The sequence below is a fragment of the Scyliorhinus canicula genome, chromosome 17, assembly GCF_902713615.1.
Source record: "Scyliorhinus canicula chromosome 17, sScyCan1.1, whole genome shotgun sequence".
Taxonomy (NCBI): domain Eukaryota; kingdom Metazoa; phylum Chordata; class Chondrichthyes; order Carcharhiniformes; family Scyliorhinidae; genus Scyliorhinus; species Scyliorhinus canicula.
In genome coordinates this window covers 42,047,843-42,074,704 of record NC_052162.1, presented here as the reverse complement: position 1 = coordinate 42,074,704, position 26,862 = coordinate 42,047,843, and the positions used below count along the sequence as shown (strand labels likewise).

The 26,862-nt window shown below is 45.0% G+C and overlaps 1 protein-coding gene across 1 annotated transcript in view; it reads right to left on the bottom strand.

Moving 5' to 3' along the window:
- Positions 1–13,297: 13,297 nt before the first annotated feature.
- Positions 13,298–26,862, bottom strand: part of msna (moesin a) — a 104,095-nt gene continuing 90,530 nt past the window's right edge. The window contains exons 11-13 of the mRNA XM_038774582.1: positions 24,036–24,128; positions 16,420–16,656; positions 13,298–15,242 (exon numbers count right to left, since the gene is read on the bottom strand). Of these exons, the coding sequence (XP_038630510.1) occupies positions 15,078–15,242; positions 16,420–16,656; positions 24,036–24,128 (495 nt within the window). The 3' untranslated portion in view covers positions 13,298–15,077. The remainder of the gene's footprint in view (positions 15,243–16,419; positions 16,657–24,035; positions 24,129–26,862) is intronic.

The window sequence follows — 26,862 nt, the reverse complement described above, 5'->3', positions numbered from 1 at the left end:
TCACTTTATCGATCTACTCCTTTGTAGATCATCTCCTCTTGATCTGCCTATCCATGGGTGCCATTGGCAAATTTAGTGACTACGCATTTGGCCCTTCATCCAAGCCATTGATTTCATAGAATTTTCAGTGCAGAAGGAGGTCACTCGGCCCATTGAGTCTACACCGGCTCTTGGAAAGAGCACCCTACCCAAGGTCAACACCACCACCCTATCCCCATAACCCAGTAACCCCACCCAACACTAAGGGCAATTTTGGACACTAAGGGCAATTTATCAGGGCCTATCTACCAAACCTGCACATCTTTGGACTGTGGGAGGAAACCGGAGCACCCGGAGGAAACCCACGCACACACGGGGAGGATGTGCAGACTCCGCACAGACAGTGACCCAAGCCGGAATCGAACCTGGAGCTGTGAAGCAGTTGTGCTATCCACAATGCTACCGTGCTGCCCGGATTTGGATGGATATTGATATTCTTCCTACCAAAGTGCCCAACAATTCCTACATTATAGTCTCTTTGCCAAACTTTTGCCCATCAATATACCTTTGCTGACTCTTCACAACTTCCCACTGATTTCTCAATGGTAGTTTATCCCAACTTTTCCTGCAAATTAGCCAATACTCCACCCATGCCCAATGTATTACCTCCAATGGAATTAGCTGGGGTCATTAGTGTGTTGCTTCTTGTGGGGGTTTGCTGTGCACAAATTGATTATTAGCGATGAGGAAAGACTGAATAAACTGGGATTGTTCTCCCTAGAAAGACGGAGGCTGACCTTATAAAAGTTTATAAAATTATGAGGGGTATAGATAGGGTGAACAGTTGGAGGCTTTCCCAGGGCGGAAATGACAAGTTCAAGATGAGGGGGGGGGATAGGTTCAGTGGAGATGTATAGGGAAGTTTTTTTGTTTTTACACAGAGGTTGGTGGTGGCCTGGAATGCACTGCCAGGTGAGGTGGTTGAGGCAGATATGTTAGTGACCATTAGGACTTATCTGGATAGACACATAAACAGACGGGTATAGAAGGAAACAGCCTGTTGGTCTAGATGGGACACGTGATCAGCACAGGCTGGGAGGGCCGAAGGGCCTGTTCCTGTGCTGTACTGTTCTTTGTTCTTAATTCCTACACAGTACAACAGTGATTACACTTCAAATGCACGGAATTGGTTGTAAAGCATTTGGGACATCATCTGGCACTAATTAAATACAAACCTTTTTCTTATTTACACTTGCTGACCAGTTTTGACCAGAGTCTTATAACCCACTAACAGACTGCAGCCCTGAGAACATCCAGGTGGAGAGTGGCTGTCAAAGGAATCTGTTTAATTGCAGAACAAAGATTTCACTTTTTCAGATTGTGCATTAATGTGCTGAAGTAGTGGGCAGCACGGTGGCACAGTGGTAGCACTGCAGTCTCACGGCGCCGAGGTCCCAGGTTCGATCCCGGCTCTGGATCACTGTCAGTGTGCAGTTTGCAGTTTGCACATTCTCCTCGTGTTTACGTGGGTTTCGCCCCATAACCCAAAGATGTGCAGAGTAGGTGGATTGAACATGCTAAATTGCCCCTTAATTGGAAAAAATGAATTAGGTAATAAATTTTTTTTTTTTTAAATTAATGTGCTTAAGTAAGCAGGTTAACAACTAATTTTAACAACGCACAATTAAATTTTATGCAACTGTGTTAACCATTTTGCTACCAGCAGACATCAAAGTTCCAATATGTTTGAAGCAGTGACGCATTCACTACATTTAACAATGTGAAAACTATTCCCAGTCATTACTCTTCTTACCACATGATGGCGATAACTAGCAACCTTCGCTTTCACAATGTGTTCTTTATGTAAGAGTGTGTTTGAGAAATGTGAACTGCAGGAATTACCAAACCAAAAAAATAGACCAAATGCCCACCTATTCCTTCTGTTAGCCACATAAATACAATCATAATGGAGCTGCTGACTGATGATAACAATTAGAGTCAGAGTCAGAGTCATTACAGCACAGAAAGAAACCATTCAGCCCATCGAGTCAATGATTTCTTGCTGTAGAGCAATCCAGCCAGTTCTATTCCTGTTCTAACCCCGTAGCAAGTTTATTCCCTCATTATTAATCTCTATCAATCAATCAACAACAGACAAATGCACAAATAAACTTTCCTTTCCCCCCCAGGGACCCACTTTTACCCACTGACTGACCTGCGTGACCCACCATTATTGCTTACCTTTAAAGCAACAGGTGAGCCTGTTTAGTCCTCATAATCTCACTGGCTTTGTCAGACAATGTTACATTTCTGCTAAGGACTTCAGCTGATGATTTAAGTTATTGCTGCATCCTTTGAAAACAAATCAAGAGGTTTGTCCTCAAACTTGCCGTGCTTAGTCTTCAAATGCTTTTGTCATTTTTGAGGGTTTTAAACTTTCATTTGCCAGTACTTCTCTACATATAACACACATGGGCCTTGCATCCTGATTTGCATTGGCAAAATTAATTCCATGTTTCAGGAAATCTTTATAATGCTTTGCTCCCGATTTCAGTTTCTTCTCAATAGGTGTTCATCAGAGGCCCTGGAGCTCTGATTGCAGCTCACACCAGCACTGCTTTGTCCTGCCGTGGACCTTCTATAGAAGCTCTATTCAGCAGATTCAATGGGGAGATTCTAGCCTGTTTGTATCTCTGGCCCTCTCTTCCTTTATTACAAAATTATCCATCATCAGTTCTTCACACAGTCCCATAGCTTGCTTGCTTGCAACTACAAAATGGAAGACTCTCTCCTCTGTGATTTCACGCCCAGAGCATGTGACGTCAGTGTATATGGCACGCAGCCTGCTCTCGCTCCTGGTGGGAAGACTCCATCAATTTTTTAAAAAATCTGGTCCTGGGACAGGACACAGACGTCAGGAGGAGATGGTCTGCCCCACTGGGGTCAGGGCCTGTGCACTGCTAGATCCAGCTGAGGCGGCACGCATGTGCAGGGTGGCCGGCATTCTTGAAAGTCGATCGCAGCTGGCGGGCACTTCTTCCTGCGATCGGGACCATCACGACCGATTGCTCCATGACCCTCCCGCCATCCACCCATGGGCTGTGACTGAGTTCAAAAATGACTGGCTTAGGAAATATTAATCCAAAGTCACCTATTCCTCCCAGACATATATACTTAACATGTGTTAGATTACTCGTATGCTGGATCCCCAAATGTTATTTTGTGATGAAATTTGTCTAATTTACATGTGACTAAATTTATGAATCATAACTTCCGACCAGCACTCCCACAACCCAAAAGGATGTGCGGTGTAGTTCAATTGGCAATGCTAAATTGCCCCTTCATTAAAAAAGAATTGGGTCCTCAAATTTATATTCTTAAAAACTTCCAACTAGCATCAGAAAGCAATGGCCGCAGGAATTGAAGACTTTAATGCGCAATTGCCTGGTCTTGACAACTGCACCAAAGTGCCGGAGCTCCTTGGGGTCGGCATCAAAAATGCTCCTGCCAGCCCCAGTGCAGTCCAGCTCAGGCGGATTCAAGGAGGCCATGCCCCCTTTCTTACTGCATTGGTTCCCGTAAAGAGGCTAAAAGGCCCAAAGAAATTGCCAGGCCAGTGAGAAGTGCCCCAGGCAAGTGGGTGTGATTTGGATGAGAGGGTGGGTCGGAGGTCGGGTCAGGAGTTCAGTGTGGGTCCTTATGATAGTTACCCAGAAGAGCGCATTTTCAGCAGTAACTACAAGCATAACCCTGACAGGACTATCCAAAGTTAATATAAAATCCCATTTTGGTTGGTTCCCAGCACAGAGCAAAATCAATCAGAGGAAGAGCTTGGACTTCTGGGTAATTGCTGTGCAAAACCTGTAAAGATCCATGGGGAATTCCATCTTTGGGGAATTCCATCTTTGGGGCACACAAGAGGGAGAATTGCAGAAGTGCTGGGGGAGAAAGGTAGAACTAAATGAGCCCAGACCTCAGGATGGGGGTCCCCAAGTGGTTTTACCCAATTCCTTTAGCTCAAAATCCGGAGACTAATTATATATTTGTTTTCATATTGAGCCATCATTGGGTCATATCTCAGACAAGAAAGGTCTTTCTTTTAAAACAAGATTATGTATCACGAAACATCATAAAACTGAACCCCACAGAAACACCACTGTTATTCGTCCAACTCTAGCTTAGAATGTGCACAGAACACTTCCTGCGCCACTGATTTGGTCTTTTTACGGTTTCCTCTCTTCCCCGCCCCGCCCCACCCTCTCACACCAATTTAGTCTGCTCCCCTGCCCTTTCCCTCATTCTCCCATTCACATTGCAGGGGGGTAAAAAGTATTGGAGGTGATCTTGGAACAATCAGGAAGAGCAGGTGGATAGGTAGGACAGGAAACACTCAAAACTCTTGGAATAGGGAAAAGCTCTGACAGAAGGCAAGTAGGCAAACTGTGAAGAATTGGAGACATGTCTTTCATCACTCTAAAAATCCTGTCCCACCCTCCCCCGCACTGTGGGAATACCCTCAACACACACTGAGTGCAGCGGTTCAAGGTGGCAGTTTACTGCCCACGAGGGCAACAAATGGCCTTTCCAGCAATTTTCCTTCAACTTGTGCAATCTGGCACTACAACTGCACCAGCACTATAACCCAGTATGATAGTTACATCACATCATACACTGATTTGGGATTTGTTCTATTGCAAAGGTCAGCTGTGAAATTGCCCTAATCAGTTGCCAAGTAGCATGGAAACCTGTTGTACATTTGTGTGGGAGTCCGGGTGTGTTGGAGGGGACGAAAATTGGGAGTCAAGTCTGCAATCAGATCAACCATGTTCTTGCTGAACAGAACAGGCTTTGAGCAGCTAAATAAATGGCCTGCTCCTAATTCACAGGTTTGTTCTGTTCATGAAATCATCAATGGCTGCAGCTGTGAAGAAAAAATGGAGGACAGAAGCCAGCAATCATCTGAACAATTGAAACATGTGTTTGTTGTTGAAACAGGTTGGTGCTGTGGTAGAAAGACAGTAGAACTGTGGGACCATAAACATTAGCGAGATTCTCCAATGACCAACAGTGAAATCACGATTGGACGGAGAATCAGTTCCGATGCGGAAATAGTGGAGGGCGCCGATTTGATGCCAAATCACAATTCTTCGTCACCTCGACAGCGGCGCCTATGCATACCTGAACGCACGTACTGTAAACACTGTTTGCAGGTCATTTGTGAGCCTGACGCAGTATTATCTGTGGCCACCGTGATTCTCCTCCTCTGATAGGCTGAGTTCCCGATGGCGATGTTCACTCGTGCTTTTAAAATATAGTGACAATGGCTGCTGAGGGTAGGGTGGGGGGTGGAAAGAGAGATACAGAAAGTGTCCAACACCACCATAGGTCGCTGACAGTTGTGCCGCTGGCTGGAAGGCTTCTGCCAGGGCCAGGTGGGGGGAGGGGGGGTGTAATAGCAAGCAGAAGGGGCTGGTTTAGCTCACTCAGCTAAATCGCTGGCTTTTAAAGCAGACCAAGCAGGCCAACAGCACGGTTCGATTCCCGTACCAGCCTCCCCGGACAGGCGCCGGAATGTGGCGACTAGGGGCTTTTCACAGTAACTTCATTGAAGCCTACTCGTGACAATAAGCGATTTTCATTTTCAGAAGGTTGACCAAGAGGTGAGCTGTGGGGTCAGGGACACAATTGCCACTGACTATCCACTGTGAACTTAGGGTTATGGGTCATGTAGGTGTCCCACCCCCTCAGGGCACCACCATGGGTGCCCTCTGGCCCCAGCTGACCCATCAGCCGAATGGCTGCACTCCAGCACCATCTTGGTGGCTGGAATGTGTGCGTGGGGGAGTGTAATGTGCATGTACGGCTGCAGCTGCTCAGCCACCCAAGTGTCAATCATGGACCCGGCGAATCCCGCACCGCTTTTCATTGGAATCGATTGTGTTCCATACGGCGCCGATGCTTGCCCCTCAACGGTAATGGAATTAGTGCAGATACGGTGCTTTTCTCCTTAAAGTCCACGAATTCTGCGTTGGTGTCAACACACAAGTCTCAGAAATTGAGAATTCCGCCCTAGAATTTAACTAGCATTTGAATCCTGATGAACATGGTTTAAAAAAAAAATCTTGAATGAAACTCAACTAATATGTACTTACAAAAATTTGAACTCATCATGGTACGAGCATAGTAGACCTCATTTATTACAGCAACACCCAGGACTGCCTCGATTGGGTACTTTACAAGGCACATTATACTGAAAATGTGGCTGAGGGAGTAAATGATAGGAATTGTACCGTCACTTCAGCCCGTCTCAACAGCAATTTTGCATGGATAGATTTATTTCAAACAGACGTACTCATTATGTAATTTACCCACATTATACATTCAATAATTTAGATTTCTCACTTATTTTAGAATCTCAAGCTGCTGCGGAATATCTCTGCTCTTCCTAAACTGGAGGCAACTGGAGGCATTTTAGGTAATAAACAACAAAACTCGAAAAGAAGGGAGTAGGGAAAAGGCAGAATAAAAAAATGTTTAAAATCACAGATTTAATCATCTTGTTATAGAATATCCAATATCACAATGAAGGTACTCAAGAAACAGATCACTGTGTTAAAGGATTTTCACTGTTAGTGAATAGGGGTTGATAATTTTAAATTTTTAGAGCTTGCAGCTCCGAAAGATCTTGCAATCACTGAATTCAGCATTTGTGATGTCGAAATGTGTTGCAGTAAAATGAATGTTTTCAGGACGTAATGAATTTGGCGATTGTGGAAGGATTAGGGAATCATTGCAAGAGCATATAAACCAGTTCACTGCGGGGTTCTGGGAGAAACTGGGAGCGTCTATGAAAAAAACACAGACTTACTCTTCCTTAATATACAATTATTGGAGTTAACAGGGTGATGGATGTGCCTCCATCTATTTTCAGACCAAAAGCTTGCAAAGCTTTCAAAATTCAAATTAAAACCAAATTAGGAGAAAGACACTGTTCAATTTTCAGTTGATTACATTGATTATATATGGAACCCAGTGTGTGCGTTTAAACAATCAGCATATTTGAAATTTTGTTTTTTCCCTTCATTCAATTTAAAAAACGAACACCCAACTCATATTATTGCATCTCTCAACAAATACTGAAAGAGGGAAGCCTTCAAATAAAAAAGAAAAATGTATTAAAATAAAAATCAATAACTAAAAAGTGAAATAAATGCATATTTTGTCAACTACAATTTCAATTCTTGAAGGTAAAATCTGTAACCATTTCTTCTCCTCCCTCCCCCTCTCTTCTCCGCCACCCCCCCCTCCCCCAATGCAGTCCCGATCTTCTGAAACGCCTTTAGTTTTCAAGGAAATACACCTTGATTTTTGTTCACATATTCCTACCTCAGAAAATCAGAATTGAACATTTTATGGTCAATCAGTATGGGATGAAAAGCATGAAGTTGTATCCAAAAAGGAATTGTGCAAATGCAGATACTGAAACGGAGAGGGCATACGTAGCAGAAAGGGCACAGCAATCAAGAGAGAGTGAGATGAAGGTGACCTGAACAAAATCCTCGAGAATCAAAATGATTTCATAGAACACATGTTCCCAGTTCAGAGGGTGTCTAGCGTCTATATAAACAAAAAGAGCTGCTAATATATCCAAATAATTCAGTAATTGGGTTATTCCAACCCTCAGCCCCATCTTTAAAATGTAGAATGTGCTACCACAAATAGCAAAGCTGCAATTATACATAGAAACCACCATTCCTTCACTGTGGCTTGACCAAAATCCTAGAATTCCCTCCCCGACAGCTCTGTGGGATGTATCTACACCATATTGACCAGGGTTCAAGACCATATGGACCAGGGTTCAAGAAGACAGCTCACCACCACCTTCTCAAGGGCAACAAGGATTAGACAATAAATGCTGGCAGAGCCAGCACCACCCAGCCACATCCCGTAAAACAAATGAAGGGGCACTTGGATAAGCACAAGGGTGCTGAAGGTTTAGATAAAGAGGTGCGAGAGAAGACTCATGTGGAGCACAGACAATGGCAAAGGAAAGTTGAACTGCATGGCCCACGACCATGTTGTTGACTTTGTAACTACGTAGTAACTATTAAAACATTAGGAAATATAATTTTGAAAAATGTCATTCAAAAAAAAAAAACTTGTTCATACCCATGAGGTCACCATATGGATCCAGCCACTATCCTATTACTAAACATTGAAAGGGAAGCACAATCAAAGCAGCTAGAAGGATTCTTGTTCCGACATACAGTGTAACGCTTCAATGTGATGCCAGCTCAGCAAAGACATCCTACTGCTACTCACCTGAGCAACACCTTGATGTAATCCAGCACCTTCAGGACAAAAGAAAAATGGGGAAAAGTTTTTTTTTAATGCTGAAAAGTTGAAGTTTGATACTGCACATCAATCAGACATACTGTGGGAGTGCAGGCCATGACAAGCAGCTCCATGTTGCCTTGGATCCAACAAAGCAAGAGAAGCCTCAACAACTATGTCCAAGTGCAGCCCATCCCAAACCGAAAAACTGAGAAATGCACTAATCAAATCTATTCGAGATAAATCATTCTAAACTATTTTGCATATCCCTTCCCAGCCCAGCTAGGCACAGACAGCTTAAAGGCCTCGCATGCAACTTCTTGCACAAATCCTCTGCTGCTAATTAGACCATTCGGATTGGGGACCATAGTAGCAGTAGATCTGCATCACCTCTAGAAGCCATTTATTTATGATTTTTTTCTCTGCAAATACTACGTTCTGTTACCAACGGCTGGATTCGCCGGTCCCCCAGCCATGTGTCTGGGCCACACGCCATTCGCTGGTGGCAGGATTCTATCTTCTTGCTGCTTGCCACGCGTTCACTGGCAGTGGGATTCTATTTTCCTGCCGCTTGCCAATTGGATTTCCCACTGTAACCACCAAGCTGCCAATGGACCTGCAAGGAAGTGGGGTGCGCTGTCAGTGGGAAAAGTGAATTGCAATGACTGGAGGATCCCATCCCAAATTTTCACATCACTTTGGTGGTTTCCTCCTGCATGGTGGTCTGCCTGCTGTCCCAGGGACTCCAAGGAAGATTGAACACAACTCTCAAATGCCATCATACCCTCCGGAACAGATGATTTTACCTCTGGATAGCAAGCCAACATCAACACCACTTGCCCGAACTTCGCTGGACGTCAGCTTTGCTTCAGCCCCCAAATCTAGTTCATCTGCTCTCCTATCTATTACAATAATACTCTGACACATAGAATTTGTCCTACAGCACTTGTGACTGCAATGTTACTCTTTCCCTTCTTGGCAATGACCATGTACAGCTCAGGTAAAATGATGTGCCCACCTTACTTTGAACTCTCCCGTCCCAGCATACCTCTGAACTGCAAAGCACTTTGCAGCACCCTTTTTCACAACATCATGATCTTGAACCTTCACTGATGTCCCTGAGCTCTGACACCTCGTGTCCAAATAGCAGCTCAGCTGGGCCCTTTCCCACCATAGTGTGAGGGGTTGTTCTACACTTGGCCACATTTGTCAGGAATGCCACATTGCAATCTTTGCCTCAGCCAGAGAAATCCTTATCATTTTCTTGACAGATTGGGATCCCCACCCGTTTCTCGACAGATTGGGAAGTGGAATGACAAAACCAATTTGCCTGTGGCCATTTAAAGGCCACCCTCGGATGATAAAAGCCTGCATGCAATCGGCAATGGTCTGTGAAGTGAGCTGTGGCCCACTGTGGGAATATAGGGGGAACGGTAGACCATGCCTTGCAAACGTCATGAGTATAGGCTCTCCTGATGGAAGTGGGCCTAATGTCAACTGCTACATCCACCATGGTGCAGGCAGCAAGTGTGCTGGTTCTGGTGGACTGAATCCGATGACGAGTTGAAATCCATGAAGCAGTTTGACAAACTGCTCCACATCTTTTCTCTGTCCTGACCATCATACTTCGGTTCACAGGTTTTGCCTAACAAAAATCACTCCCAAGTGACCTTAATGAGCTAGTGTCGCCTTTTGTGGCATTATAACGTTGCAGTCTTGGAAAACACACTTCTCAATTGTGCACAGTTCATGTATGGCAATGTCAAACTTGGAATGAGCAATTCCAGTTTCCAGCTTGGATTCTGTCCATCTGTGACCTTTCTTTCAATTGCTCTTGTTGTCTTTGCTCTGGGTAGGAGCATGAAGTGCTACAAACCACATGGAACGATTCAGCTTCCTTCGCTAGTGAGGAGTGTTTGATTTTCCTTCTGTAGTCATGGCTAAAGGTGAGTGATGTTTTTCTTTGCAGCAATGTGAACCACCTTGGACTTGTACTTCTGGCATCTCAAAACCCACCTTTTGACTCTGGCACATGGTTTGGAATTGGGAAAATAAATCTTCAAAAGCTTGTGATCAGACAACAATTCCAACCCGAGGGCCTAGAATATCTCCACTCCACACCCATTAGACATCTGCTGGCATAAGCAGATTCTTGGGCCTTCAACATGCATTTGCGCTCCAGAACAGCTCTGAATCCTATTGCACAAGCATTGTTAGTTCATTGGTGCATTCCGATCTAGCATTCCAGGGTTCAAGTACTTGTCAAGTCGCCTTTCAAAAGCTTTAAAGACGGCTTTCTGTTCAAATTTCGATCGTTCATTCTTTCTAACCTCCTTCCACAATGGATCAGGATACACAGCACTCATGATAATTCACAAGACCCAGAAAACTAGAATGTATTGGTTCCCGTGTCTTGGCCATCTCTTCTCATCTTTGGCTGGATTGATTCTGCCACTCGAGGTTATGTCCAGCAAGCATTTGTACCACGTCAGACTGATGCATTCCAGCCAATAATAATTTATTGTTGCAAGTATGAAGTTGTGAAAAGCCCTGAGTCGCCACATTCCGCGCCTGTTCGGGTAAGCTGGTACAGGAATTGAACCCGCGCTGCTGGCCTTGCTCTGCATCACAAACCAGCTCTCTAGCCCACTGAGCTAAACCAGCCTTTACGTCATCTGAGATATTGGATGTTCCTGGGATCCCTTGGATCACTATGATTTTTTGTTGGTAAATCGCTGGAGCTGCATGGTGCCAATTGGCAAAGTCCACAATGAGTGGAAATAGTTATCACCTTCCTGGAATCAGGATGAAACACCAGCTGGCTGCATCTCCATTTTCTAATTTGCAAAATATCTCGTCTGTTGACACCTCTTGAAAGACTGCCAAGCTTCACACTGGTTTTCACAAAAGTCACTTTCAATCTGATGTGCAGCAACCCAAAGGCCATTTTCTCTGTTCAGGAGAAGCGCACCATTCTCCTCTATCACTATGAATCCTGCCTCTACATTTGGATCCTCAGCACTCATTCATAATGAAACATCCAACAGTTTGAGATGGAGTTTTTACATGTGTATGGCTAGAGCTTTTTGACACACTGGAGACATGCACTTGGTTCTCTTCAAGTCTTCAGTTCCTCCCACAGTGCACTTGGCTCTCTTAGTCCTCCGTTCCTCCCAGTGCCGTGTCAATAGTATTTCCGTCACAGTCTGAAACTGCAATAAGGCTCATGGTTTGCAGGTTTTGCCAAGCACCCCTCTATTCAGCTTTGCTTCTGCATTCTTTGGCAAAATGGTTTTTGCCCCTATTTTCTCTGCACACCTTTCCCTTGGTGGCAGCAGGCATGTTTCCCATACTGCCCCAGGTTACCACATTTAAACACTTTCGCTCAGACTTTTGGCTGCTTACATTTACACATACCTGGATTTTGTGCCACTCATTCTCAGCATTTGTTGTGCCTGTGGCAAACGTTGGGATCGAGGTTCATGCTGTTATCTAGCCATTGCTTCCAATGCAGCTGCTATTTTTGTAATTCACCATTGCCTGTTTTCCAGCGGCTTAAACGCGTAATGTAGAACTGATCCATTATTTAGATCTGTCACAACAGGATTGCACCAACCCAACAACGTCGGCCTCAAAGAGGCCACAAATTGGGTGACTGTTTTCCCCTCTTTCTGTCTCATCGTCAGCACACCTTTGGAATGTGGCATTTGGCATCACCACATAAATGTTTCTTCAAATCTTTCACTGCGACATACACCTGCATTGAACACCAAGGCTCCCCCCCCCCCCCCCCCCTCCCCTCACTGTGCATTCCATACCTCCAGTCAGCGCATCCAAAACCACACCGCAACTGTCAGCATTTGCTTCGAACCCCTCCAGTCACGCTTTTCATTTCACACTGACTGCGCTGAGGTCACCTACCAGATCAAATGGCTCAATTCACTGGACTGGAGACATATCAGCTCTGGAAAATGGTGCGACGTGTAGACCTATATCTCAAAATTGATCCTCACCGTCAATGTCACATCTCAGGCTGAAAGAGCAACACTCAAAGCTAAATATTTAATTGCAAGGACAACGCAATTTGATCTGTTGTGTTAACCAACTCTCTAACATCTGCTATACGACCCTCAACAAACCCCTCCCAGGTCAGGTGACCCCGTATGTACTATCTACACATCCGCTGTGACAAATATTTGGTGGGCTAGATCTCCAAATAGTGCCTCCTTGTGCTCCTCTTCATCATCCTATGATAGGAGGTTAAGGGGTTCAATGGGATGCTGTATTTGCTGCCAACAGGCCCCAGTTCAAGCTTGGTGGGGATTGGGGGGTGGAGAGAAGAGGAAGAAAGTTAAATATCTGAGCAAACTAAAAATCCGTGCAGTATGCTCCTCATGGAATCCAAATAATTAAGAGAAACTTATTTCCAAGCTTTGCAAAAATAAAAAAAAGTTTGAACTTGCATACTTTCTTAATCTAATGTACACAGGGTCCATTTACATGCAAACCCAGAAAACATGGCGTCCCTGGTTAAAAGGTGGACAGAATCTGGGATGAATAGAGCAGCTGGGAAGAGAGCAGGCTTTCATGTGATTTTCCCGTCTTAGGACATTTCCTGCATCGCTTTTGCACTCAGCAGTGAAGAAATCTTCCCAAATAACATTCGTCACTCTGCCAGCTTTGAATAAAAAGATACTTCTTACTACTACTACACACAAGCAAATGGGTTTTCAGACTGGAGTCTGAAAGGAGATAAAGTTTATTTTGTTGACCTATACATTTCTGGTCACTGTACACAAAAAAAAGCCTATTTTGCATCAATACACGGTTTCCTTTAGGATATCTAGCCAACACGGATTTGAAAGTTGAAGGATCTCCCAGTTCATATTTGTAACAACGCCCCACCCACATACACACGAAAACCACTTTCCTAAGACAAAAATTTAAAAATATATTAAAAAGGGTGAAAAAAAGCAACCAATACTAATGCAGAAATATGAAAATTTATTGGAGCCGAAAGACCACAAATTGAATACAAACCCCAAAAACAGCAAGTAGTTTGTTACCGAGATCCCATTTGTTAATTGTTAAATAGGGAGTAGATTTCACTAGTGCAGAAAAAATTTACACTGGCCAACTTTCCATTTAAATGTATTTAGAAAATATTCAAACCACTGAGAAGGAGATCAAGCAGCATTTCTCAAAAGAGCTGAAGATCCCCGTTATTATTGACCAAAATTGCCCGTTTTACAGGTCATTGCAATAGACACCATAAAAAGATCAACACTTGAACAATTCTGTCTCCTTAATATAATACTGCACAGTTCTTATAATCAATTACCCTGCAAAATACATAATGCATGGTTACATGATAGTCTGCAACCAATAATCTGGTTACAAAAAATAATTTTGCTCTTCCTACTTTGCATAGTTAAAGTTCAAAGTAACTACATCAAGTACATAATACTATTTAGAAAAAAAGCAACCAACTGCACAAAGAGTGATCTTGGTTGCAAATAAAATAGACAGACATTGTAACACTGAGATAGATTTTTTTTGGCACTTTCATTTCTATATAAAAAAAGAATACGACTTAGCATTAAATGGTAGCCCTTGGCAAGAGAGGTTCAGTTAGGAATAGGAAGCTCAAAAACAGGCTGCATTAGCAATATCTCAAGTGCTTCCGGCCTTAATGTACAGCTGGAAAGAGGATTTTAGTTAAAGTAAATCAAATTTGAAATCTTGACATAAAATTCTTCCTTACTAATTTTGTGGCACTAAGGTATATTACAAATTTGAACATTTTTCCAAACTTAAAACTATTCACATGAAATGCTACTACCCAGTGACAACCTAAAAACCTTGCAGGTGCAGTGGATACTCAAAAAGGAGAAAACCCCCTACAAGCTTAGCAATTTCTTATGAATTTAACATTTTAGTGCAATGTACTCCAGTCATAGCTGAATTCTATATATGCAGCTTGAAAAATTAGAGGCATAGCCTCACTAATTTCAGCCAACTAAGTGAAGTGTGCATATAAAATCTTTTAAAGTGGAACATAAATTACCTCAAAGGAATCCAGGGATCACCCAGACTACTGCCCAATCTTCTACAATATTCAATAAGAATTAGTTTCACAAGAATAGAGGCTTCTCCTCAGACAGATAATGGTTCAATAATCTTTGTAATGGCATAACTCAACTAATCAAAAGTCATTTGGTGTTCTGATGGTCACTTGGCAATAATCACTGACTCAGGAATAGTGAGCAGCAGCCAGATTCTCCCGACTGTGAAAACCAACCCACAGGCTAAAGTGAGACGGCAAACACAACAGTTAAGTATGACCATTCCAGGAGCCACACTTCTTGTGGTGTGGACCATTATCTAGCAACTGCGAGTAAATCTCTCTCTTTCCAACCCCTTCCCCACCCCCCACCCAAAGTTTGGATTTTAAATCCCAAAGTTTAGGAAGATTCTCATATCAAAGATTAGCCAAAATACTAAATTACTCAGAAAGAGTGTGCATAAAGGAAAAGGCTTCGAGAAGATTCTAGTTGCGTCATGGAGAAAAATGGCAATCTTTCTGAACTTCATAACCAAAGACTACATTTCTGCTACACTCTGAAACAACAATTTAATACATCTCTGTTGCTGATCTGCACAAGCTATATATTAATAAAAAAAAAAGGGTTTCTCGGCAACTCCTAATTTAAACCAAATTCATTCCCATGTAGTGGCTTACGCAGGTCACAGGAAATGGGGATTTACATGGATTCAAATTCGTCAATCCGCTGCTTGGTGTTGCCCTGTCGAATCTGTCTCAGGGTTTTGTATTTGTCTCGTCCTGCTTTCATGTTCTCTGCATGTAGCAGGTCATTCCGTGTTTTCTTGGTCTCATCGCGTGCCTGGGCCAGCTCAGAAGTCAATGCCTATGGATAAAGTACCATTTCAGTCATCAGAAAAGATTGTTGTAGGCAAGTTGCCCAGATAGAATTTCTAGCTGACCCCCAGTGCAAAATTAACGGAGCCACTCTCGGATACTTCTGACCATTGACCTCCCTGGATCAGTCTTGTGGCGAGGGAGACTTTACCCATCTACACAGCTCAGAGTCGCTGATTACAACAATAAACAAATTCAAATATTCAAGATAAAATTTATACAGAAAAATAAAATATATCCCAAATATTAAATTGGGCAGTAGCACTGGCCCAAATCTTAGATGCTCCTCCCCATTTGGGTGTGCTCAATCATGACATTTTCCTGACCAGAATTCAACACCAGTTAAGCAAGAATCCAAACAATCCACTTTGCATCTAATTCACTCATACTTGATTTCAAGCTGCCTTCATGACAATGGAGCTTTAAGCTCAAAAACACAGACTTTGGAGGAAACTCCTTGTAACATTTTCACCTACATGTGTCCAATTCAGGGCTTGGATCGATCCAAGACACTGTTCCAGTCATAGAGAGGATCATATAATCGAATAAAGATGAGGATAGGGATCAGGGCAAATAGAAATCTGCAGTTTGGTCAAAGAGGTAAAAATAAAAGCTACTGATATGCTATGCTAGCTTCATTACAAGCATATACACGTCGGAATTTATGTAGTGCCCAATTTTGGCCACCCTACCTTATAAATACATTGACTTGGGAGAATTCAGCAATGATTCACTGAAGGAACAACGATAGTGATTGGGTAAATTGGGCCATGTTCGTTAAAAGGCAAGATTCTAATTGGAGGGACTTAAAATAATAGAATGGAAAGGACAGATGGCATATTGCTTTTCCTTGTAGTAGGGCTCTCTAGAACAAAAAGGACAACCATAAATTGATCGAAAATAAAGAAAATTTTCAAACCAAAGTGGTGTGTACGCAAATATTGTACAAAAATAGGAAAACTAAAGATGCAAAATCAAGTGCTTAAAAAAGGCAAATACTTCATTGGGAAGTGCAATGAAAATGTCAGAACAGGCCAGGTAAGAACAGCCCATGATAGAATAGCCTTCTGCTGTTCTGGTGTTCATAAGAGGGTAGTGCTAATAACAATAATTTGAGCTGTTAAACTTGAATCCCAACTGTACGTCAGATTGGTAAATGTACATACCTGTAGCTGCTTCTGTACACGTTGGTTTTTCTCTGCCTCAGTCAACCTCTCTTCCTCACTGCGATCTTGAACGGTTCCCTCTGAAATGAGTTCAGCACTAGCCTCTGCACTATTCTCATCATGCTCGTCGGCATGTTCATTCTCTGCTTGCAGGATGGTCACTTGGATGGGTGGAGCTGTTGTGGCTAATTTAAGTTCCTCTTTGGTCTTTTCCAGATCTTTTTGTGCTACGGCAGCCTGCACAACAGTGCATAATTGCAATTACTACTACATCCTACTCAATGAGCTTTCATCATACCAATAATAAAGCCATAGTCACAAACATTACAATTTTGTTCTGTACAGTTTCTGATCAAAGCAATGACAAAACGCGTTTTTTTTGTGGTGGCAGGCAAGTTAATTTGCTTGATTAGGTTGCCCGAAAGCAAGAGACACTAATAAAGTGGAACGGAAAACTGAAATATTGGCCGAAAACTAGTTTTTAAGGCGCATGGACCTGACATGTTTGGTGTAAGGTGTTGAGTGGCCTTGGAATAATACAAACTTGCAAAGTGGAAGCTAAAAGCGCCAAGACTTGATCTGCAAATGGGAGTGAGATTGTGTCAGATCATGACTTTTGTGCAGTGCACATTGAAAATAGAAAATAGAAAAAGGGAGAAGGGCATCTGGCCCTTCAAACCTGCTCTGACATTCATTATGATCATGGCTGATCATCAAGTTCAATACCTGATCACACCTTTCTCTCCTCCCACCCCTCCCCACCGCCATATAGCCCAATTTCACCTCAACCACTTTGTGGTAGTGAATTCGACACATTCGTCACTCCTTGGTGAAAAGATTTCTCAAGTACTCACAGCTGTATTGTAAAAAATATACCTTAAAAAGACCACCTGTCCTGCCCAACGAGAGAAAATTAGTTGATTCATAATCCAAGTAAACTTGTGACAGCCTCCCATGAGATTCAAGCCAAAAAGACATAAGCCAGAAACAACAACTGAAGCAGTTGAGTCAGCACCATGATGCAGCCAATAAACACCCACTGAAGAAAATTGACACTAATGTTAAATGAGTTGGTATTAATAAGAATTTTCTGAAAACTCACTGGGACAAATGGAAGAGCTGATGTTTAATTGCACCATCCTCTGGCATCAATCAGCATGGCAGCAAATGGGTAGAATGTGGTGGGGCTATTGAAGAGCCCACCATCTGTTGAATCCTTTTCGTTCTCACCTCGCATCCCACATAGCCAATTCATTTCACCCTACAGTAAAATTGCATTGCATGCTCGCTGCCTCAACTGAACCATTGCCCCTCAAGGAGGGGCAGTTCCTACACTGTCAATATCCAGTTTCAGTGTGAAGACTGAAACAAAGCAACTAATCTAACAATGAATTTTTTTTTTTTGACTATGATATGCAATGAACAGTTTGCAAGGCCCAGTTTTCCAAAAGATGTGCAGGTTGATGGGGTTACAGGGATAGGGGAGTGGACAGAGGCAGTGCAGACTCATGGACCAAATGGCCTCCCTTCTGCACTGTAGGGATTCGATGGATCACTTTGTTTCAATTTCATGGTTTTAAAAGATAATATTTGGGGATTCTAGCTTTAAATTTAGAGTAAACGAAGGGTCATCCTGTTCTGAAAGCAAGCCTGGATGGTTTGATTGTTAAGAGAGCAAAAGAGGGATTTGATTTTACCGAGGAGGTGGCAAAAGGCACTTGCGAGACCGTAGCAGCAGTCCGAGTTAACCAAGAGTGCAGCCTAGTCTCCTAAAGCCCCTCGCAGTCTCTGGGTTTATAAGGAGTACAGCCTAGATGGAAAGCCCCACGTGCAGTTATAGGTATCTGGCTGTAAGCAGCTGCGCAGTACACTGTCCATTTACTTCCAACATTGAAGGGAGTTGGGATGAAAATTAGTGCATTGCTACCTGGATGCAAATTAATGTGTTTCATGCTGTCGTGGGGAGGTGGGTCAAGCCATTTGTTATTTTCAGATCAGGTTACCAGGCTTGAGGAAGGTGGTCACTTGAAGTTACTCCTCGGCAAAACAGGATGCCATTGGGAACAACTATGGTCTGCTTGCCAAAAAGACCATAATTTGCAATGGGTGAAGATCAAGTTGCCTACAAAAAGTGTGATTATTTTAATAATTTGATATAATAATATAATAACAATCTTTATTGTCACAAGTAGGCTTACTGCAGTGAAGTTACTGTGAAAAAAGGGGCAGCACGGTGGCACAGTGGTTAGCATTGCTGCCTACGACGCCGAGGACCCGGGTTCAAGGCCCTGGGTCACTCTCCGTGTGGAGTTTGCACATTCTCCCCGTGTCTGCGTGGTTTTCAGCCCCACAACCCAAAGATGTGCAGGGTAGGTGGATTGGCCCCTTAATTGGAAAAAATAATTGGGTACTCTAAGTTTATTAAAAAAACGTTACTGCACAAAGCCCCTAGTTGCCACTGTTCGGGTACACGGAGGGAGAATTCAGAACGTTCAAATTACCCAACAGCATGTCTTTCGGGACTTGTGGGAGGAAACTGGAGCACCTGGAGGAAACCCATGCAGACACGGGAGAACGTGCAGACTCCGCACAGACAGTGACCCAAGCCAGGAATCGAATGTGGGACCCTGGAGCTGTGAAGCAACAGTGCTAACCACAGTGCTACCGTGCATAGTTAAGACCCGATTAATTGGAAGTTTAAATTTCTTTCTAAACATCAACAGTCTATGGGAGGTTGTTAACAAACTATTCTAGTGAAAACAGCCCATTTACCATTGACTTTTGTAGTATTAACTTTGTAATCGCCAAATCTAGATTGCAGCTAAATTACCTTCTAGTTTGTGTTCAGGACCCCTCTCAATCACGCAGCAATTCAAGAGGCAATGTGACTATGGAGGCCTCCAAATTCACTCAAAACATTTCTCCAGCAGGGAGCATTGTATTGGGATTGGAATTGGGAGTCTTGGCTGTTACGTCCCTGCTGCTCTATTGCAAGGCTATACCCACACTGCAGTTCTAGTGCAGTTCCTGCAGGAGAGGCAGGAACATACTATTTTTCACAAAAAAGGAAATCATGTACCACTTGCAAGGACAAGGCAGGAAAGCCAAACAATCCAGAAATAGAATCACAGTCATATCCTTATAAGGGAAGAACAAATTATTGTCTTCAAGTATTCTCTCTCATAGACCCACCTGAAGGTGGCGGACCAGGTCCGTCTGAGGAAAGGGTGGGTGGGGCAGGTTTTCCACTCAGGGCTAGACTCGAAGAACCGGCGGGTGGCGATCATGGTGGGGAAGAGGGTGGCGTTCGAGGTTGTGGCTGATAGTGGCGGCAGATATGTGATGGTGAGCGGTAAGCTGCAGGGGGAGAGGGCAGTGTTGGTTAATGTGTACGCCCCAAATTGGGATGATGCTGGTTTCAAGAGGCGTATGTTGGGCCGCATTCCTGGACTGGAGGTGGGGGGGCTTGATCATTTGGGGGGGGGGGGGGGGGGGGGGGGGGGGGAGACACGACTTCAATACGGTGCTGGATCCCCTACTGGATCGTTCTAGTTCAAGGACAGGCAGGAGGCCAGCTGCGGCCAAGGTGTTGAGGGGGTTTATGGACCAGATGGGAGGAGTGGATCCCTGGAGGTTTGTGAGGCCGAGGGCTCGGGAGTACTCTTTTTTTTCTCCCATGTGCACAGGGTTTATTCCCGCATTGATTTCTTTGTTTTGAGCAGGGGACTGGTCCCAAGGGTGGAGGAGGCCGAATATTCGGCTATCGAGATTTCGGACCATGCTCCGCATTGGGTGGATCTGGAGATGGGGGAGGTGCGGGACCAGCGCCCGCTTTGGCGTCTGGACGTGGGGTTGTTGGCTGATGAGGAGGTGTGTAGGAGGGTTCGGGGATGTATTGAGAGGTACCTCGAGGTCAATGATACTGGGGAGGTCCAGGTGGGGATGGTGTGGGAGGCTCTGAAGGCAGTGATTGGGGGGAGCTGATCTCCATCCGAGCCCATAGGGAGAGGAGGGAGAGGGAGAGACTGGTGGAGTTGAGTGTGGATAGGAGGTAGGCGGAGGCCCCGGAGGAGGGATTGCTGGGGAAACGGCGTAGCTTGCAGGCCAAGTTTGATTTAGTGACCACCAGAAAGGCGGAGACACAGTGGAGGAAGGCGCAGGGAATGGTCTACGAGTATGGAGAAAAGGTGAGCAGGATGCTGGCGCACCAGCTGCGTAAGTGGGACGCGGCTAGAGAGATTGGTGGAGTGCAGGATAGAGATGGGAATGTGGTGCGGCAGGGGGCAGAGGTCAATGAGGTCTTTAGGGACTTCTATAGGGAACTGTACCGGTCGGAGCCGCCGGCGGTGGGAGGGGGAATGGAGAGTTTTTTGGACAGGCTCCGATTTCCAAGGGTGCAGGAGGAGCAGGTGGAGGGACTGGGGGCGCCGATCGAGTTGGAGGAGCTGGTCAGTGGGATTGGCCACATGCAGTTGGGGAAGGCGCCGGGACCGAATGGGTTCCCGGTTAAATTTTATAAGATATATGCGGACCTGCTGGGCCCCCTGTTGGTCAGGACCTTCAACGAGGCATTGGGGGGGGGGGGGGGGGGGGGGGGTGTTCTGCCCCCGACGATGTCTCGGGCACTAATCTCCCTGATCCTGAAGCGTGATAAGGACCCCTTGCAGTGCGGTTCATACAGGCAGATTTCACTGCTGTATGTAGACGCCAAGTTGCTGGCGAAGATCTTGGCCACTAGAATAGAGGACTGTGTGCCGGGGGTGATACATGAAGATCAGACGGGTTTTGTGAAGGGGAGGCAGCTGAACACTAACGTGCGACGGCTGCTAAATGTGATAATGATGCCGGCAGCAGAAGGAGAGGCGGAGATTGTGGTGGCATTGGATGCGGAGAAGGCCTTTGACAGGGTTGAGTGCGGGTACTTGTGGGAGGTGTTGGAGAGGTTTGGGTTTGGGGTGAGGTTCATTAAATGGGGGAGGTTGCTGTACGAGGCCCCGATGGCGAGTGTAGCGGCAAATGGGAGGAGGTCCGAGTACTTCAGGCTCCACCGTGGGACGAGGCAGGGGTGCCCCCGTCCCCCTTGCTTTTTGCGCTGGCAATAGAGCCTCTTGCCATGGCTCTCAGGGAGTCGAGGAGGTGGAGAGGTTTGGTGCGAGGTGGGGAGGAGCACCGAGTGTCACTGTATGCGGACGACTTGCTGTTGTATGTAGCAGACCCGGTGGGGGGAATGCCGGAGGTGATGGAGATTCTTGCTGAGTTCGGGAGTTTCTCGGGATATAAATTGAACCTGGGCAAGAGTGAGCTGTTTGTCGTACACTCGGGAGATCAGGAGGAGGGGATTGGTAGGCTCCCGCTAAAGAGGGCAGTGAGGAGTTTTAGGTACCTGGGGGTTCAGGTGGCTAGGAACTGGGGGACTCTGCACAAGCTCAATTTTACTAGGTTGGTGGAGCAGATGAAGTAGGAATTTAAAAGGTGGGACATGCTGCTGTCGTCGTTGGCGGGTAGAGTACAGTCCGTTAAAATGACGGTGCTCCCGAGGTTTTTGTTTTTGTTTCAGTGCCTCCCTATTTTCGTTCCAAGGGCCTTTTTTAGGAGGGTGAACAGCAGCATTCTGGGATTTGTTTGGGCGCACGGGACTCCGAGGGTAAGGAGGGTCTTTTTGGAGCGGGACAGGGATAGAGGGTGGCTGGCGCTGCCCAACCTCTCTGGCTACTATTGGGCGGCTAATGTCTTGATGGTACGCAAGTGGGTAATGGAGGGGGAGGGGACAGCATGGAAAAAGGATGGAGATGGCGTCCTGTGGAGGCACGAGCCTGAAGGCACTGGTAACGGCTCCGTTGCCGCTCCCTCCAACGAGGTACACCACGAGCCCGGTGGTGGCGGCCACCCTCAAAATTTGGGGGCAGTGGAGGCGACACGGTGGGGGGGGGCTCGGTGGAGGCCCCGCTGCGGGGGAACCACCGGTTTGTCCCAGGGAACATGGATGGTGAGTTCCTGGGGTGGCACAGGGCGGGCATTAGGGAGTTGGGAGACCTGTTTATTGACGGGAGGTTCACGAGCCTTGGTGAACTGGAGGAGAAGTTTGAGCTCCCCCCGGGGAATATGTTCAGATACCTTCAGGTCAAGGCGTTTTCTAGGCGACAGGTGGAGGGGTTCCCTTTGCTGCCCCCGCAGGGGGGTAAGGGATAGGGTGCTTTTGGGGGTGTGGGTCGGGGATGGGAAGGTGTCTGACATCTACCAGGTAATGCAGGAGGTGGGGGAGGCGTCGGTAGAGGAGCTGAAGGCTAAGTGGGAGGTGGAACTGGGGGAGCAGATTGAAGAGGGGACATGGGCGGACGCCCTGGAGAGGGTGAACTCCTCCTCTTCATGTGCGAGGCTTAGTCTCATCCAGTTCAAGGTGCTGCACCAGGCCCACATGTCCGGATCTAGGATGAGTAGGTTCTTTGGGGGCGAAGACAGGTGTGTCAGGTGTTCGGGGCATCCAGCGAACCATGCCCATATGTTCTGGGCATGCCCGGCACTGGAGGAGTTCTGGAAGGGGGTGGCGGGGACGGTGTCGAGGGTGGAGGGATCCAGGGTCAAGCCAGGCTGGAAACTCGCGATATTTGGGGTTGGGGTGGAGCCGGGAGTGCAGGAGTCGAAAGAGGCCGATGTCTTGGCCTTTGCGTCCCTAGTAGCCCGGCGGAGGATCTTGCTGCAGTGGAAAGATGCGAGACCTCAGTGTGGAGACCTGGATTAACGACATGGCGGGATTCATTAGGTTGGAGAGGGTCAAGTTCGCCCTGAGGGGGTCGGTACAAGGGTTCTTTAGGAGGTGGCAGCCTTTCCTCAACTTTCTGGCTCAACGATAAAGGTACTAGGTCAGCAGCAGCAGCAACCCGGGGGGGGGGGGGGTTTAGGGGGATAGTGTTTAATTTATTTTGTTGTTTATTGGGGTGGGGTGGGGGTTGTTATATGCGTTGTTACGGGTGCCGGGGGTGGTTATTATTTTGTTATGTTGATATATATTTTTCAAAAATTCCAATAAAAATTTTTTTTTTTTTTTTTTTAAAGTATTCTCTCTCATTTAAAATCTTTAATAGCTCACAAACCAAACCTATATTGAAGTCACAATTGGCACATAATTGGACTGACATTTAATATTAAAACTGCTCAAGCCAACATTTAAAATGGGAAACCCCTATATTAATATCACATTCCACTAACTGTTTAATGATAACTCAAAAGATGATAAAGAGGTAGGGGGAGGGGGGGAAATAAAAAAACTCAAATGGTTCCTGCTGGAAAGAACCTATGTGTAGGCATCGCAACAAGGAGATAAAAACAGTGCTGGATAAACTCAGCAGTTCTGGCAGCAGCTGTGGAGAGAGAAGCAGAGTTAACGTTTCAAATCCACATGACTCTTCACAGAGCTGAACAGGGATAGAAATGTAGTGCAACAAGATGAGATTTGGTAGCTCTGCGATACTTTCCATGGTCAATCAGCACCTGCACCCAAGAACTATGTTTGAGCATGCTCTGTTTGTTCACATGGAACGGTAACTCAGCAACAGAGAGGAATCAGGAAAAATGTACAAGCATCCGGGTATTCTGATCCCTCCATCATATAGCCTTACCTTCTGCTGCCACTCAGTGGCCTCCTCTTCCTTCTTCTTCTTGGTTTCCTCTAATAGATTTATTTTGGAAGTGAGATGTTCAAGTTCAGCAGACTACGAAGAAAAAGATAATTGCCCATCAAAATGGAAGGAGTAAACTTCATAAACCAAATTTGCTTCAGTCTTAAGATTTTTTTATTTTTATTTTTAAAAAGGAGCCCTAATGTTACATCAAAATTAGTGTTTTGGAAACTAGAAGAAAATTTAAACATCCGGGGTCGAGTTAATGCTTAGGGCTCAATCTGCAATCAGAACCCTTAAACCACTTGTTTGGAGAAAGGTTTTTTGGCCAGAGTTCCTGCTTGCTCACTCATTTGCATACCACTGAACAAAATCTGCTGAGCTAGCACATTCAGCATTTGGCAATGTAATTTTTCTTCTAGTTTGCTTTTGATATACTTAAAAGAATAGTAACCTAGAGCAATTTGATTATACAGCTGAAAAGGATTTACCACCAAAAATGTCCAGTCCAAACAGGACTCTAAATTATAGATTTTAAAATTACAAATGACTAAAAATAAGCAGCTATACACGATCATCTTCTAGTTATTATAGAATCCCTACAGTGCAGGAGACCATTTGGCCCATCACTCTGCACCGACCCTCTGAAAGAGCACCCTACATAGAGCAAAGTTTATTAAAAAGCTTTAAAAACGGCGCAGTAGTTAGCACTGCTACCTCATGGCGCCGAGGATCCGGGTTTGATCCCGGCCCCGCATCACTGTCCGTGTGGAATTTACACATTCTCCCTGCGTCTATGCGGGTCTCACCCCCACAACCCAAAGATGTGCAGGGTAGGTGGATTGGCCACGTTAAATTGTCGCTTCATTGGGAAAAAACACTTTAAAAAGTCCTTCTGCCCAAAAGATCTGGCATGCCTATAAAGACTCACAAATAGGTACAATTAGTTTGACTCCAGTGGTGTTTAATTTAATATGGGGCATGCAAATTGCAAGCATGATTATTTTTATAGTGCGAAGGTTCACAGAAGCTTGAATTGCACTGTGATTTTTTTGTGCTGGTTTTGGGAAAAGTGCACTGGAAAATCCCAGCACCATCTTGCTCCAAGCCACAATTTCATTTTTGTAATGATCAGGATCAATATTTAGCACAGAAGTCTCATGATGAAACTGGAAAAAACAAAGTCACATTGATCACAGAAGATGCTCCTTTGGTGCTGGTGGCTGAGGTACACATCAGGGTAAAATCAAACGCACATTACTCAGCATTTAACTGCTACACCTATTTTTGCAACGTTTAATAGATAGATGTTTACAGCATGGAGTACCTGAAATGGCATGTTCCATTGCATAGCATTTTTCACCTTGTTTTGGAAATAAAGTCACAGCAAAATGTTTGATCGCACAATTAACATATAAATGCAAACAAAATTCACAGTACAACAGATTTTTTTTTGTAGGGGTTAGACTCAGTTAACAGTAAAGACAAAGGCCTGGATTTGCCAAGGACTGGGAAAATCTCATCCAACGTCCATGGACCTGTGGCTGGACACAGATCTCCCCCCAATTCCCACCATGGATGGGACCCGAAAATCCCAGCCCAAAAGCAGAGTCATGGCAGCATGTTTTAGCAATCATAGAATCTACAGTGCAGGAGGCCATTTGGCCCATCGGGTCTGCACTGGCCCTTAGGAAAGAGCACCCCACTCCTCCACCCTATATCCGTAACCCCACCTAAGCTTTTTGGACACCAAGGGCAATTTATCATGGCCAATCCACCTAACCTGCACGCCTTTGGACTGTGGGAGGAAACCGGAGCACCCGGAGGAAACCCACGCAGACACGGGGAGAACATGCCGACTCTGCACAGACAGTGACCCAAGTCAGGAATCAAACCTGGGACCCAGGAGCTGTGAAGCAACTGTGCTAACCACTGTGCCACCGTGCTGCCCAAGCTGTATGCACTACACAGCAGAATAGAAATGTCAAACATAAAAATGAATCAACTTGCTTATAATGCTGCCTGCTTTGTCTAGTAAAGCATCACACTGCTGTTAACATACCAGCCGTAAAATGATAATGCCTCAACTGTGTGGTACTGCCACCTCAATAGATACAATTCCATCCAGCAAGTTCCAAACCAGCTCTGGATAGAAAAATTAATGTTGAGCCTTTGGAACACAAAGCACTTTAATGGGGCATTGTCTCTCAGTATTCATCAGTACTGGATGGCAGCACCATCATTAAAAGCTAACGGGGGGGCAGGGGGAAAAGGAGGAATAGACATGGGGATGGAATCCTTTATCAGAACTCAAAAATTAATTCCATCTGGAATTCCAAATATCCAAAAGTAGTTTCAATCCTGTATTGTTGTATGCAATTTTATTTCCAATACAGATTTTCATTTTTTGCTGAAGAATTATTGGGGAAATTTTCCAGATTCAAAAGGCAGGAGAAAGAAGTTTGAGACTGGGGATGTTACAGGTATCAGAGTCCTGCCACTTCCCACACCCAGGGCAGAGCAGTGCCTTCAACGAGAGGCTGACATGCACACTGATATTAGGCAAGGGACCAGACCTCCCATCATGTGGTTGGTCAGTTGAGTGACCATGCAGGACACCGGAGGATAAAACTACAAGCCTTCAACTTGGGACCCCCTCCGCTCCGCCCACACATTCCTTAGACTGTGGGATGATAATAAGCAAAACAAAAAAGAGCCAGAACTGTGCATGTTGGCAGAAATCGAGAGTCTAGAACCTTGAGCTATTGGACTGAAATTCCTTACTAAGCATATTTATAAAGAAATCGAAGTTCCCTTTGATAGTAGC